Source organism: Seriola aureovittata, chromosome 18, assembly GCF_021018895.1.
Source record: "Seriola aureovittata isolate HTS-2021-v1 ecotype China chromosome 18, ASM2101889v1, whole genome shotgun sequence".
Classification (NCBI taxonomy): Eukaryota; Metazoa; Chordata; class Actinopteri; order Carangiformes; family Carangidae; genus Seriola; species Seriola aureovittata.
In genome coordinates, this window is record NC_079381.1 from 1,357,579 (window position 1) to 1,373,882 (window position 16,304).

Consider the following 16,304-nt stretch of genomic DNA (forward strand, 5'->3'; position numbering starts at 1 on the left):
TTATTTATCTTCTTTCTGTCAGCATATATTTCTAACTGTCGTTAGTATTAATGCTGACTGTGTAGTACAATGTTGTGCTGAGCTCTTTGTTGTTGTTGTTTTTTGTTGAAATATACTTCGAAAAAAATGTAATGATAAATATAATACAATTATAAAGACATAAGGTAAAAATATTTAGCCTCGTTTCTTCATGGGAGAATGGTCAGAAAAAATCAAAGGTGTGGACAAATTCAGGTGTAATGTAGTTGAGACATCCATAAACTCTTATTTAGATTAGATCAGATTCGATTCGATTCAACTTTATTGTCATTGTTCAGAGTACAGGTACAAAGCCAATGAAATGTAGTTAGCATCTAACCAGAAGTGCAAAACTAGTAGGCTATTATTTACATATAAGTGCGGAATAAAAGTAGGTAGAACAGCATAAGTGATGCTATATCTTACAGTATGTAGAGTGATGGACGGTATGTAAATATTATAAATATGTATGCTCAGAGAAGTGGTCAGACATAATGAGCATTCTGACGTTAACGTGTGTAACTGTGGTTAAGCGGGTGCTCTGGCTGTTCATTTACCTTCGTCCTGTCTCTAGATGGGGCCCTCTGCAAAAACGTCACTGCCCTTCTGCGTGTGAGTGCGCGCGTGCGTCCGCTTCACTTTTCCAATCTCGCTTCTTTTCAGCGCGAGGACAGCGGACACTCCGGGATCAATCGCTGTGACGGCGCCGCGCGCGGCTCGTCTCTGTCGGACCGTGCTTTATTGTTTTGTCCTCTGAACCCGCATCTGGTCCGCACCTTCAGGTCCGAGTCCTCCGCGACCTGGGAAGTGCCGCTGTCTCCGTGGGCCCGGCTGCTGACCTGGAAAACAACGAGGGCAGAAGCTCCAGCAGGAGAAGAAGAAGAAGAAGAAGAAGCTGTGCTCCTGGAACTGGATGAAACTACCATCTTTATTATTCCTGATACTTTCCTGTGAGTGAAAAGTGAAGAGTGAAGAGTGAGCTATGAGCACATTCCTGAGGAGCTGGATCTGGATGCTTTTCTTGTCTCCTAACCTGAGATGTGACGGTAAGTTTCTCTTTTACACTGCAAACTTCCAAAAAGACTGAAACACGGATTAAAATGAGAAGTGACGCACTGCGCAACATGTAGTCCAGTCAACAGGTAGTTCACTTATTCAAGGCAAAATAAATAAAATAAAAACATAATTTCACATTCATGTGTGAAACTTTGCAAGGAGCTTTAGGCATTCCTGAGTTTTCTCGGGCGTTGATGTGATCTCACACAATAGATGGAGCTTTTTCTCTTGTTGCACTTCAAGTTAAAAGTTGGGCCAGGTTCATTGTTCAGCCTGGAGCTGGAGAACTCACATCCCCTCTTCATCATCTGAGTCTCACACACTTTAATATGAATGTGTTTGAGTGTGTGCGGCCACTGTTGACATGTGTTCCCTGCAGCTCCTGCTCTTCATATAAAAGCTTCTTGTGTCAGACTCAAATGGCCACTGTGTCGTTGTCATGTTAATAGAAAGCTCAGCTCTAGGTGATCTCGCGTCTTTGTCAGTTATGCTAATTCATTTACTCCCCCTGCGGGAGGGAGAGCTGTGGAGATTTCCTGTTTTCAGCTCGGGCTTTGAGGACTTAACCATTTGGTATGAAGTGAAAGGAGTATGGGGGTGGGGCGCAGCGGGCTAAATGACCCCCCCCCCCAGTTTGTGCAACCCCTTTGTCTTTAAAGGACAGTTCACTGCATATTCATGTTTGATACCATCCTTCAAGTCCAAAACCCTAAAGGTGAGCCAGTGTGTTTGAGAGCTGTATCACAGTATTACTCACTTTTCCATTATTGGAAAACTTAAATGATTAATTTAATTCATTAATTCCACATGTTGAATATATGTAAACCACTGGCTCTCTTTAAATATATGAAAGCAACTAAAGTGTAAATCTGTATTAGTGAACTTATCAGATGTGAACTGCTGTTACACTTGATTTTGTATGTTAAAATGATTTAACGTGAGCTTCCACACAGTGAATTTATATCAAGTAGTTCACATGTGATAAATATGCAGTTTATTTCACATATGATAAATTCACAATTGCTTTTTTCCCAGAACAGTTATGACTGAGGCTACACGATATGCAAACAAAATCATACTGCACGTATTTTGGCAGATATTGCAATTTCAGTTGGAATGGTAATTTTTACATTTTCACTGAAAAAAAATATAAAAATGATGATGGTGTGATTTCTGTTGGGTCTTTTACCAAACAAACATGTTCCCTTACGCCTGGAGAATATGGTTTGTAAGCCAGGGTGTCTCTGTAGCATCACAACACCTCATTGGTTCACCTTTATTTTTATTTATTTTTAAATGCAGCTCCTGCGATTTTTTGCAGCTTCTGTGATTTGGATATTGCACTTGGCCATATTGTGATTTAAATTATATTTTGATTAATTGTACAGCAAAAAACTAAACTTATGTTCAAAGCATTTAACTGTGCTCCGCTGTTATCTATTTTAAACTCTTCATATGTGCGAAGCAGATGGTAGTTGGTTTTTAATTACAACTTAGTTCTTGGTTGAGAAGCAGTCATTTAGAATTTTTGTCCAAACTGACTTTGCAGGACTTCTTTCAGTTTCTTACAGCAAACCATGTGATTCAGTGTTTTTCAAAGGCAGCCAATTGCTTCCATTCATAGAGCTATCAAAACCTAGTCAGGTTGTCCATCACAGCAAATATCTAAATGCTCAGACACCAGCAACAGCCTGCACACATGATCTGCTACTGCATGAGCGGAAACAACTAGTGAGAAGATATTGGAAAGACAAACTGCCAACAGTTTTCACACCTCTGCAAATCAGACGGAATTAGATTAATCTTCGTCAGCTGTGCTGGGACACAGACACATGAGGATGTGTCATTTTGACCTTACACTGGTGGTGTCAGTCTGTTGTCCTCGATGTGGGGGAAGAAAACAGATTAAAAATAAAGGAGAATAACAGTCATTGAGTGAAATTACTGATTTTCTAGGATGATACCGACCAAATCAGCACAGCAGTAGAAAGACAGAGTATAAAACAGGAAGCAAAGCCTTTGGAATCATCTGTTTTTGTATGAACTTAAAATGTGGACAGGTCTTGATCTAAGTTACAGTTATAAACAACCACAATCTATATTGTTCTTGTTCATGTTGAAAACATTGTTCAAACATTCAGTAGCTGGTTAAATGTGTGTGAAGTCAGCTGATCACGTCATCAGAAGCTAACTGGAGTCAGGAGTTATCAAACCTGGAGTCCAGTCAATGAGACCAGATTGGAGGTGTGAGTTAGAGACACTTTGACTTAAGAAACACTCAAACATTTTGAGTTTTTTGTTCACAAGAAGCATCTTTTGCAAAAAGCATCGTCAAACTCCACAGTGCAGCTGTGAACATCACCATGAAAACATCCTCCCACAGGTGGAGCAGGGTGGAGGGAGCATCAAGATCTGGGTCTCTGCTGCCTCTGGACCTGGACAGCTCCACATCATCAGGTTTATCAAGGTGTCTTCAGGATCATGTCAGGGTTTCTGTCCACCTGCTGAAGCTCAGGAGAAGCTGCTGATGCAGCAGGACAGTGACCCTCAACATCAAAGGAAATCCACCTTCTGGAGTGGTCCAGTCAGAGCCCAGACCTGAACCCAGTAGAGATGCTGCGGACTGAAGCTCAGAGAGCCGCTCACACCAGACATCCTGAGAATCTGTCTGACTGAAGCAGCTCTATAGGAAGAATGGTCCAAACTTCCTCTTTAACATTGAGCAGCTCTGATCAGCAGCTACTGAAGAGCTGGTTTCAGAGGAGCTTCAACCAGTTATTAAACCCAAAGTTTACTGACTGTTTCCATCGGCGCTGTAAATGTTCATTAACTTTGTTACATTTATTACATTGATATAAGCTTAAGGACACTGTGTTTTTCTGCATTTGTGACTTAGATGAAGATCAGATCACATTTTATGACCAATCAATGCAGAAAAACCAGGTGATTCCTCGGGGTTCTCTGACTTTTTCTTACCACTGTAGATACAGTTGTGTGAAAGTTTGGAAACTACATCCTTTGTTAATTTGTAAAGTCAAAAGAAGTAACTTTTTTGTATTATATATTGATCTAATTTCATATCACATGTACAGTGTCAATCTGATCACTTTTTTACAAAGTAGTTTTAACTACTTTTTCTAGTTAGCTTTAGTTAACTTAAATAGATTTTTCTCTGGTGTAGCTTTGCTGTAGTTCATCTTCTTCCAGTGTGAAGTAACTGGTAGCTTTCAGCTTCCCCCACACTGGTGATCAGATCTCACCTTCCTGCTCTTTATGCAAATGAACACATAGATCATTTCTGTTTGCAAAGACCATGTGTGTTGATGTTTTTAACTGGTCCAGCTATGACAGATTGGTCAGTTCTCAATGTGTTTGTGAGAGAGCTATACAGTGAAATAAGGTCTCAGCCATTTAAAACAGTAAAACAAATAGTGGCAGTGTTGATATGGTGACAATTCCTCACTAATAAGTCAATGTATGGGAATTTTAGTTCATTATAAATTGTGTCAGGACTGATCAGACTGGGGATTATACAGGTCTGATGGAGACCTGTGGTGAAACCTGTTGGCTACACTGAAGAAAACCTTGTGACACTCCAAAATAAGTTTGACACTAAGCCTAATTTATAAACCATGACAACACCATGAATGTTTAGGGGTTTTGATAGTATGTGCTGATACCTTGTGTCTGTAGGCTTGTGCTTCAGGTCTAACCTTTCAGGACAGCTTTAAACACACTCATAAAAACCAGTTTGTTCCCAGCCTTAAATCTGCTGTAACAATGAAATCCAGCAGGACAGTGGGCCTGCAGCGTGTTTGATTGGCCAGCGCAGCACTTTTGCTAGATGACGTCACGTTGTGCTGCAGCAGAGGTTGAGCCGTTTTCTTTTTTTGCTGGACAACACCGTGTTGTTTTGCTGTAGCCCCCAGCATTGGCCCCCTGCTGCGCTGCCTGACTGGCTCCTTTTAGATGAATGAGACGGCTCAGGTTGGTCTGAACGCAGCCTCACTGCTCACATCTCATTTTTCTATAAGTAGAAACACAATGTTTAAAAAAAAAATAAGGTTAGACAAAACATTCACACCACTTCCTGCCTTAACTTTGACTCCTGGTCTGTGTGGGCACAGTGGAAGGATTATTATTCCCTTTTCTACCAAAATCAGAAAGATGTTGCAGCAGGAAAAGGAGTGAAAATTAGTGGCTTCACCTGGGTGATGTGTTTCCATCAATGCTGATCAGAGCTGCTAAATACATGCGTTTACTGCAGAGTCATTTGACCCGGGTGTGAATGCTGATTGTTCCCTTTTCCGTTAGCGATGAAAGCCAGATGTTAGCAGGTCTTAGCAGGTTTGTTGACCTGTGGAAAAGGGGCTTCAGTGACATTATCGGTTTGCTCACTTTAATTTTCACCTTCAAATAAATAGGTAGCTGTCCGTCAGCTTGTTTCCAGCCTGCGTGATTATGTATCTGCTCATGTTTGTTGTATCGTTAGTGATGCAGTCGCAGTCACAAGTTGTAAAAAACGGTCATTTTCCTTTTATGAAACAATTTGTTGCTTCATTCTGAGTAAAACCATCCAGCCATTATTTTACAGTGTTGAATTGAAACCATTTATTACAGCAGAGATAAAACAGCAAAGTGATTAATGCTCAGTTTTGTTCTTATAGTCAGGGGAAACCATAGACTGTTTATAAATATATTCCATCTCCAGCGAGGAGCCCGTCCATGGTTTGATGTACAGTATGAACTAATGGTGTTGTTATTTAGCTGCAGGCCTGGCACTGATGGAAATGACAAACATAAGGAGAGATGATTAACTGTTGCGAGGTGCAAGCAGCACAAGCTTTTCCCAGAGTTTTATTGCCCTCACCATGTGCTCTGTTACCTCCTGTCCGTGTTTCCCCTTCCCCAGTCAAACTGTGAAGTGAAGCAAAGCGTAGCAGCACTGGACAGAGCCAGAGGAGTTAGCCAGAGGTCACTCCATTAATCTGGAGCTGGTGAAAATGTGGGGGGATGTGTGCAGGGCCATGAGTTTCCCTCAATGTTTAGATGAACTTGTGATTCTCTGCTAAGATGTGAAAACTTTATTTTGGACCAACAGTAAGACAGCAGAGATGAAGCTGTGTACAGTTTATCCTGTGTTCATTTCAAAGTCAGAGTGGTCAGAGTGGCGGTTTGGATAATGCACATTAGTATCAGCATTATAAAACCGCTGCTCCTGCTCCACTGGCTCACCCTATAGACTTTACATTGAGGTGACATCATACTTTCATATTTTATAGTCTCTATTTAATTTTTACACATCGAAAATTGGTTTTAAAATTTCTATTACTACGTGTTCTCAGTTTGTGTTTTACAGATGTCTCTTTTATAATGGTGGCCTCTGAGGATTGCTTGTTTGCAGTGGTGCGTTTAGCCACTCAGAGTGCATCATAACAGCTCTGTTGATACCAAGGATGTATTGTAAGAACTAGATAGCAGACTCCATGATGGGGCCCATTCATTCATTTTAATGGCAAATGCCTGAAGCATGAGCCAAAGCAATTTTGGTGCTTCCTGGTTTACTTCCATGTTTTTCAGCTCGCTGCATGTGTGAACTAGTCCACACTACTACCATATCCATTCAGATGAGCGGCTTAGCTCCACATCAACATCCATACAATCCCTACTCCCTGATTGGCTCTCATCAGCCTGGACTACCAGTGGTGAATACTGATCTTGCTGTTTTTGTTAGCTGCTGCTAACCCTGTATTTTAATGCTACAACTGTCTCTGCTGTTCCTTGTTCAGAGTATTTACTGCAACTAATCAAATGCAGAGTAGACAACCTACTCTGTCTTATACAGATGCCGGGCATTATACAGATGCCCCCCCCCGAGTCCATGTTTGTACCTTTCCTACAGAACAGAGGCAGAATAAAGGTACAACTAGGGCTGACTGTTCGCGATTCATTTGTGGGCGTGTTATAAACATGGAAATTATTTATATCGAAAATTTAATCGAGGAAAATCATTTTGCGATCATCATTGCTATCGTTTTACCGCCCAGCCCTAGGTGCAACATTCCTGCCTTGAACAGTGCTGTGTAAAAAGGTCTATAACCCACCGTCTCCCATCAATACTGGTGCCTCGTCATCCCTCCTGCAACACTGGTAGCTTTGTTCTAAGTCTGAGCTAATTGCTGGCTGGTGACAAGCACTCAAAGGAGTGTGAAACTGCTTGAGGAAGCTGCAGGGTGCTATTGTATGAATATACTCAGAGCTGTAGCACAACATGGAGACAGAGCTCTAGAAAGACCTAGAGTCTCTGATATCTGCAGATGTAAATGACTGAGGGTCATTTCAACACCGCTGAAATCTAAACCTCAGCATTACAAACATTAAACAGTATAGTACTTGCGCTCAGTGTAAATGGGTCACACCAAGCTCCCAGCAGCAGCACTGGGCTGTGCCACCATTTTGGTCCAGTGGCCATCATTACAGCTGAAGACTGTGATGCCCTCTGGCCTAGAAAGACTCATCTGTATTACAAAGGAAGCAGCTGTAAAGTTGAAGCCTCAGCGTGTGGGGTTGGAAATGTCCTTAGCTTGGTAGCAAAGCTTCCACCCCCGTCCTCCAGTGTAAACACTGCAACAACCATGTTTAATGTGAATGGAGCTACAGTGGCAGAGTCAGGTCTTGTGCGAATGGTAACAAGGAGGGATTTGACCCACGGCAGCCGTCTGCTATGAATGGGTCAAACATAGGTTGAACATGTCGAACATAATCCAGGGTCTAACACAGGGGGGTTGTAGCGCATTTTGAATTAGTGAAGGTAAAGAGTCAACAGTCTGAATGATACCTGCTCAGTGAGGGAGGAGGGTGTGAAGCCTCCAGTGTGTTTCATCTGAAGCTGCTTCTGCCCAGTTTTATAACTTTCTAAAACAGACAGTCCTTCACACAGTGATTGGTCAGTGAGTGGAGGTGAGATTCGAACAGGATCTGCACTTTCTCAAGTTTTTTCACTTTTTGTGCTACACTATAAACTCCTCTGAAGAGACTGTGCTCTCATATCCCCATTTTCATGATTCATCATGTCTTGGCCTTCAATGATTTTCACTTCATCTTTTCACATCAGGTACAAACACTGACCTCATTCATTTGAAGGTTTAAAGTTATTATCTGTAACTTTTCCACATTAAAATGTCTAAAAACAACTAGACCTACGTTCTATATTAAAGCCTGACCAATTTATTGGTCGGCCGATTCTATTGGCCAATATCGGCCTATCACAGACATATCGGTATCAGCATATGTATTCTCCGATATGAGCTGATATGAATACTTTCATTAAGAAGCAAGAATGCAGTGGAAATGCTCGGGTCAAGTCAAGTTACATAGGCAGCATTTTATGTATATTCTTTGTTTTCATTCAAGTTAAATAAAAAAAGTGGAAACTTTTTAGTCAACACGCAGCTATTGTGTCTGCTGAGCTGTGTTGGCGTGTCACTGACTTTTTTGAGAGACCCTAGAGGCAGAAGTCACAGACTGTTTTTAAGAAAATATCTTTACAAAAAAGTGATGCACCAGGCTGCGACACGCTTATTGTTCAAGGCTTTGTGACTTATTTTGGTTTATTTTAAAAGCATCGAACAACAAGCGTGTGCCAGCCGGGTTCATCACTTTTTTGTGTCCCCTGGAAACACTTCCAGCTGTGATACTTGCAGCTCATTTGTCTGTTTGCTTGTGTTGTGTGTTTTTGCAGCAAATGTGTTGTCAGATTGACAAGGATGTTATCTTACTTTGTATTTGAAATTCAAGAAAGAATTTAGCCACAATCCTCAACTCGAAACAAACAAAAGCTTTTTCTTTCCTGTATTTGTTGACAGAGAGAATCGACTGCTCAGAGACATAGTGCTGTATGCTGGTATGTCTTGGGTCTGGTACTAATTATAATTCTGGATCTGGGACTAATTAGAGCAATGCAAGACATTCCCATGGACAGGGCTCAGTGTGGACTGACTTGTAGACAGGATGGACTCGGTTAGCCAACTGCTGCAACAAAAGTTGTGTGTTTAAGACACATTAGTTCCTGGCTTTTTCTACAGACGGCTCATTCAGTTGGTGATAGGCCGTTTGAATAATCACAGAGCTCTGTCTTTAACTGTGTCAGTGGCCACGGCATGCATTAATGCTATAGATGGACTTAATCTTGATTTTAATTTTGAAAAGAAACTATATGTGAACATATGCTGCAAATTACTGGAGCTGGTGAGCAGACACGGAGGAGGAGGCCTCAGTGTTTGAAAAAGAAAAAGCAGAGTGACTGTAGACTCCTCTGTTCCTCAAATGCCTTGTTCTTCATATGTTTATGTGTTTATATGTGGAGTATAAACAGGGCGGACATTTTTCATCGGGGTGAGGCATCACTGAAGAGGTAAAGAGAAAGAAGGAAGAACAAGTTCAGACCAAATATTTTTAATGCACAGATGTTGAGAAATGAATGATTAAATTAATGAATTTAAATAAAGTTTGCTTTAGTGAAAATGAGTTGGTTCCCATTAGACCACACCCCCTCACTATGTTGAGGATCTTCATGTTGGGAGGTTTTATCAGTTGTTTGCCTTAAGAACTATGTTACATAAATTGTATAGTCTGTAAAGAGAGAGCCAGACCGCCCCTCCCAAACCCTCTACACTCACCCAGAGGTCAAAGGTCAGCCGAAGCACTTGTGAAGTCGCCAGACCTTTTGTGTCTCACTTTGTATATTTAAGCCATTTTGTCACAACAGTTATCACTCAGAAACATTTATCCAGAGAAAAGAGAAAAACTTTTTTTCTAGATCTTTGTTTCCCAGAAGACAACACTGTGGATGTTTTTTAATCGCGCTGAATTCCAACATGCGCCTGGTTATCATCTGTTTGGATGAGGAGATATTTGGAGCCACAGGCAGTGTTGTTGAGTCTGTTCATAATTATCCTGTTAAGACATCGCAGGATGTGTTCTTGTGTTTTATGGTGAATACTTCTCTACCTGTGTAACTGTCTTCAGAGGGACTTTGTTGTATTCATGTATATTTGACTGTTGATCACTCACACATTCCTCCCTAACTCCATGAATAGAAACAGGGTTACCTCTGAACGTGTGCTGCTCTGCACGGTTTGACTTGGATCCTGGATCAGTCAACATTAAAGTAGATTGCTGATCTGAATGAGAAGCAGTTTTCATAGTAAAGCATTTAGAGAAGGACTTCATGATCCAAATAGCTGATATGGGCGCATGATGATCAATAAATAAGTAGTAAGTAATAAGTAATCTCTATTAATTATTATCTTATAATAGTTATTGATAATTTCAGTAAAGCCCTAACTCCCTAAACCCTGTATATGTAGTGGAGACTGGGGACACTTGTCCTGCACATGCTCAGTTAGACCCTCCTCCACCAGGAAGACAGAAAACATGTTCAACATTGTTAAACTGACCATACCTGAGCTTTTGTTTGATTGAATCGAAACTGACTTAGTTTGAATCATTGTGTCGGTGACTTGGTTAGCATGTGTCAGTGTGTCTATCACATGATGTTCTGTCATGGCTGACAGGGTGGAGACGGTTTTCAGTCAGTTTTCGACATGTTTCGCGGTGTGGAAAATGTGTTTGCTCGCTCAGTGCGCGCTCGCTCACTGCAGACTTTTAAACATCACGGGTGAAATAAAATGCAGCAAATACTCGACCAATCAGAAATGTTCCAGACCACACCCCCAAAGTTCCTGAACTTTTGGAAAGTACCGTCCTTTATATGATGTGTCATATGTACTGATCTTTAAATGGTGTGGGTCATTAGTAGGTTTGTGTAAGTTTAATATATAAAAGTTTAGTCTCTGAGTAACTGAGAAAAATGCAAAAAGTGTTGCAGCTGTCTCCAGTCTCTATACCAAGCATTTGCTCAGTGTTGTATATAAAAGCACTTGCAGTGAGTTGAGGCTGGTTTTCTATGTGTTGTAGAAAATGCCACTTATTAAGAGGCTTCATCCGTTCTGGAAAAAACCCTCAAATCATTTCCTCATTCTCAAGTATTAAAACTATAACAGGAAAACAGGCTATTAAAGGTCCAGCAATCAAAATCTGACTTAATCTCTGTGATCCTGTAGACCTGCCAGTGGCTCCATCTTTACTAACATGTAGGATTCTACCGAAAACCTCAGAACTTTATTTTAATTGCTACTGGAGACCCCAAACTCTCCACGTGTCTGAGCTGAGTATTTCATTCAGTGTCTTTTATTCATGAATACTCTCTCAGTAGATTTTTCAGAACATTTTTTTTACCATAGAATTTGATATTATGATATAAAATGAAGCTGTGATAGAGTCTGTAGCCATGTAGCCACTTCTGTGAATAATAAGGCTGCAATTATAAAGGCATTTAAAAAGTTCCAAATGTATTTATAATTCACAGACAAAAATAGACTTAAGTACAAAGATCAAAGTGGTAAATGTGGAGTTGTGGAGTTAGAACAACGTAATCTTACCTGACCTCTGAAGTCCACTCTTCATCTCTGCTGTACTCTTAGTATGACACATCTGAACCTGCCACCAAACTCCTGATGGTCCATGTCATTCATTTTGCAACGAGGTTTTTATAAGGAAGAATATGTGGAATAAAAAAGATGGTATTTCTAGCTCTACTGCATCACTTTTGATCTTTATTTAGAAACTGTCCATAGTGACTGAGACAGTGTTACAGGAGTGCAAAGCAATTGTTCAACTTGAGTATTTAATGGATATTTTGTAGAGTTTTTTTTCCCAATAGTCTTTCAATGGAATAATATTTATTTAATGTTTATTTATATATGGACAAGGATATACCACAGTATTGTCTAAAATAATCTGTTGGGCCTGTAATTACATGGGCCTTTAAAATACATATTACTCAACAATAAAATACAATCAAAATACAAGCAATTCACAGTGATACAATAAAAGCACCTGGTCATTCATGATTGATCCCTCTTTAAAAACATGTTGATCCCACAAACAGAAAAAGACATTTGACTAAATGAGGATTAACAAAAAAGCGTCTTACAGCTCCCAGTTACTGAGGCAGAAACACCAGCAGGAAGCAGCGGGTCACTTAAGCTGCTCAGCAGCAGATCAGCAAATTAGAAGGTAATTTAGTCAATCATGCAATTAATTCAATAGATAAAGTGTGTAAATAAATGTATCATTACTGCAGATAATAAGCAGTAACAGAAGCAGGAGAATGGGTCAGTGGACTTCAACCTAGCTTCAAACAGCTGAGTACAGCAAACCCTCATTGATATAAATGGGGTGGACAAAATAATGTCTTCAACAGCAAGACAAACTGCAGCCTCCAAAATGACCAAACAGTTAATCAAGACATCAGTAACACAGTTTTAACACAAACTGAACACTATAAGCATTGTGGAGGCAAGGTTTACTGCAGCACTGCTTTGGTATTAAGTGTACCTGATAAACTGACAACTGTCTGTAGGTGGAGAAGTGTTTATGCCACAGATAAACACTTTATCTTGTGACGATTTTACAGTAAACATTTGGTCAGCTTTAGGGAAAGATGGTGCTTTGGGTTAAAACAAGCACCATGTAAAGGTTAGAGGACATCGTCATGGTTACAATGATAAATGCACTCTCTTCCTTTTGCTCCTGTCATCATTACTACAGCCATCAAAAGGCTTTGACACTTGAACGTGAACATATGTCCGGTAGAGGCTTAACTAGAAAACGTAGAAAATATAGATCGTAATAACCTACTTGCTCTAAGAACCCATGAAGGACAGTCTCCAGCAGAAATGCCAGGAAAATGTCAAAATCAGTCTGTTCAACGGCCAAAAAGAAACCTTCTATTGTTTCATTATCCAGGACACATGTGGCCGTAGTGAAACTGAGGCTCCTGAACCTCTGTTCACAAGTTCACAGCACATGGAGTGAAGGATATATATATGTGATGTGAAGGACTGATATGGTTCTTTACACTTTATTGGACAAACCAAATTCAACTGAAGAGGTATAGAAAAACTGTTATGATACCTTTGTGTTGATGGATTAATCTGCTGAGGCAGTCGTAGAGTTAAACACTGGATGTTTTGGTGCTCGGCCTTTACAGGCTGCCGTGGGTCTGTGAAAATATGTTAACAGCAGGGCTGTCAGGATGACAGCCTGTCCCTCCTCCTCCAGCAGATGCTTAGTTAATCACAGTTCAGAGGCAGAGAGGATTGAAGAAGCTAAAACTGAAGTGAAACTGTGTGATATTCTGCTGCGTGGTTCCTCTCATCTCCACATTCCTGCTCCTCCATCGCACTGTTTGGACGCAGGGAAGAACGACTAAGTGCCGGTTCGGAGAAAGATAAACAATTGACACAAGAGCTGTGTTTTACATGCATCCAAGAACAGTTTCATGGTTGGGCATGGTTCTCCACAGACATGGCTTGGTATGCAGTGCCTGGTATCTTATCAGAGAGCCAATAAAAGGCAAATGACTCAGCTCGTCCCCCCGTCCTGACCTTCCCAAGTCTCATTTATTGTCTTGTCTTTGAGCCTCCAAATGGTCAAATATTTGAACGGAAGTCGCTGCTTTTTTATGAGATGGCTATTGTTGTTTTAACTCAGTCATGGGGATGGAGTTACCCCTGTGTAAGCTGCCTTTGATGAGGGCTCCCAGGGTGGGAAGATAGCATCAGAGCCAGTAAAGGGGAAATTCCATGGCAAGTGATACCATCTGACAATCCAGTGAGTGCCATGATTCAGTCATTATGTCAGAGAGACTGTAAACGTGGTTTACATGCACGTTTACGTCTAAATAAGAGCGATGGAGCCTGTGTGACAGAAGTGGTCACATCTGGACCAGGTTTGTAACGCGTTTCCAGTACTGCTGGAAAAAAAAAAGTTCTCAGTGCATGTTGGGTAAAATTTTACATTTTTATAGGTTCACATTTCAGATAATTGTAGTTTGAGTTTAACAGAGAAAACGAGAAGAGAACTTCGAAAGAGTTCAGTGTGCTTCAAACAGACTGGGGGATGTTGTGCCCTCATTTCTCCTGCTTTCTTTTGTGTCAGTTGAAGAGCACTGTTTACTTGTTATTAGCATTTAGCTTATGAAACACACAGCATAACATTTAATAGACCTGATTGTTTTGTATGTTGTGCTGTGTGTTTTTTAATATATAAGCTGATTTTAGATTTTATCGCTTTTATTTCCACCAACCCCTGAAAAAAAATCTCTGACTGATCAGCTGCCAAATGCTCCTCTGGGTTCAGTAGCTAGTTGCTAACGCTGTGTATCAGTCTTGTACAGGTAATACAGGTAGTGTGGGTCTGTCACAGCATTTTCACTCACAACAGCTGCCTGCTGCACAATGACTGAACCAAACAACAAGTTGAAACCAAAACAATGAGCTGAAAGAGGTGACACAGGAGAACTGTACAGTAACACTGTGATCGTTAATCATACTGAACTTAAAGTATCTATACAGCAACCAAAAAATACGTCATTACAAGTGAAAGCCCTGCATTCAGAGCCTTATTGAGCCGGAGTACAAGTGTGTAATATCATCAGCAAAATGTACTTAAAGTGCCAAAAGTGAAAGTTCTCATTGTGCAGTGTCAGTTTTCCTATTATGATGGGTGTTTCATACTGCATTAGTCTTATGTTACTGCTGTAGATGTTTATGGTGGAGCTGATTTTAACTTAATCTTTAATCTACAGTAATGCATCATGTTCTCACTGTCCTGTTTCCAGCTGTGTGACGATGCATTTTCCAGCTGATCCAAAGCGTTTTAAATAATTTGTTCATCTTACCTGTAAACAAACTTAATCTTTAAACATTCAAAAGCAACACGTGGAGATAGATGGTTTTCACTGGAAAGGAAGGGTATATACTGTATATAATAGTAAGTAAAGCTGTCAGACAAATGCAGTGGAGTGTAAAGCAGGCAACAATATTTGCCTCTGACATTTAGTGCAGTGGAAGTATGAAGTAGCAACAAAACTGTACTGGAGTAGTAAATGTACATAGTTACTTTGAGCGAGTAGCTGTTCTTCTGGATAACTGCTGCTTCCTTCAACGTGAGGCTGAAATGTTGCCGACCAACATCAGTCATAACGTCTGTCTGACACTGCAGCGTCTCTGCTGTGTGTCCTCAGACTTCACAGCTCCTTTCAGAGCATTAACCATGACTGACTCTGGCGTATAAAATCACTGCAAACAAATGTAAAGGTTCACTCGTAGTTCAGAAAACGTTATTAACAGTCAACTTTTTAGTCACTTTAAGCTCATTATTTTATTTCTTTACATATATATAAAGATCTGTTAGCTTGTTTTGACTTTTTCTGCTTTTAGTGGCCAAAAAATGAGGAAAACAGCTTTAAATTTTGGCTTTTGATCAATCCCACATATGTTAAAATAAAGATGTGTGAGGTTCATGAACAGTCAGTATTGTATGTTATAATAAAGGAGAATCAGAGAGATGAATACATACTCAGTTAGTTGAAGTAAATCATTATTGTTTTATGAGGTATTTCTTTCTATTTTGAGCATATAACAAACAGCTGTGAGTGGGGCCTGGTGTGTAGCTTCAGGGCAGTTGCTTTCATCAGATCTACTGACATGCAGTCTTTATGAGGGGTCGTATTTTCAGGACATTTTCTCTTTCTTCCTTCAGTGGAGAAGAGATGAAGGTGTGCGTTGGACAGGACAAGTGAAGTGATTGTTGAAATACCAATAATACATTACATCACGTTAAGTCCAGACTTTTCGTCCCACTCTTAACTGGCTTGGGAGGGTAATAATTTAGGATTTCCACTCTCATTTTTTCCTTGTTTGATTTAGCATCGTTTCGCTCCCTCTCCGTGGAAACTCGGTCCACCAGACAGGACGTTGGTTGTGGTGGTACATAAATGGCCTCACCGCAAAATTAGTCTGTACTTTCGATTATGGGAGGGAAGTTTACCACTTCTTTCTCCTGCTGGTTTTACGTTTGCCGTTTCTGCGTCAGCCGGCTGCAAAGTGAGGAAGGTCTGCCCCCACCCCCCACCCCCCACCCCCACATGTGCAGTTAACTGATTTCATAGCACTTCTGCTTCAGCTACAGAGAGAGTGAGAAGATTATGTAGATCTTTTGAAGATGTAGTTTTCTTAGCAACAACACATTTTTGCTTTGTTGAATAGGGACCTCCATTTTGGTGACCCTTAACTCTCATGCCGTCGTGGGTCAGACGGCAC

The 16,304-nt window shown here is 40.6% G+C and overlaps 1 protein-coding gene across 1 annotated transcript in view; it reads left to right on the plus strand.

Annotated features, from left to right (window-relative positions):
• Positions 1–404: 404 nt before the first annotated feature.
• Positions 405–16,304, plus strand: part of ror2 (receptor tyrosine kinase-like orphan receptor 2) — a 41,412-nt gene continuing 25,512 nt past the window's right edge. The window contains exon 1 of the mRNA XM_056403837.1: positions 405–1,064. Coding sequence (XP_056259812.1) covers positions 1,001–1,064 — 64 coding nt within the window. The 5' untranslated portion in view covers positions 405–1,000. The remainder of the gene's footprint in view (positions 1,065–16,304) is intronic.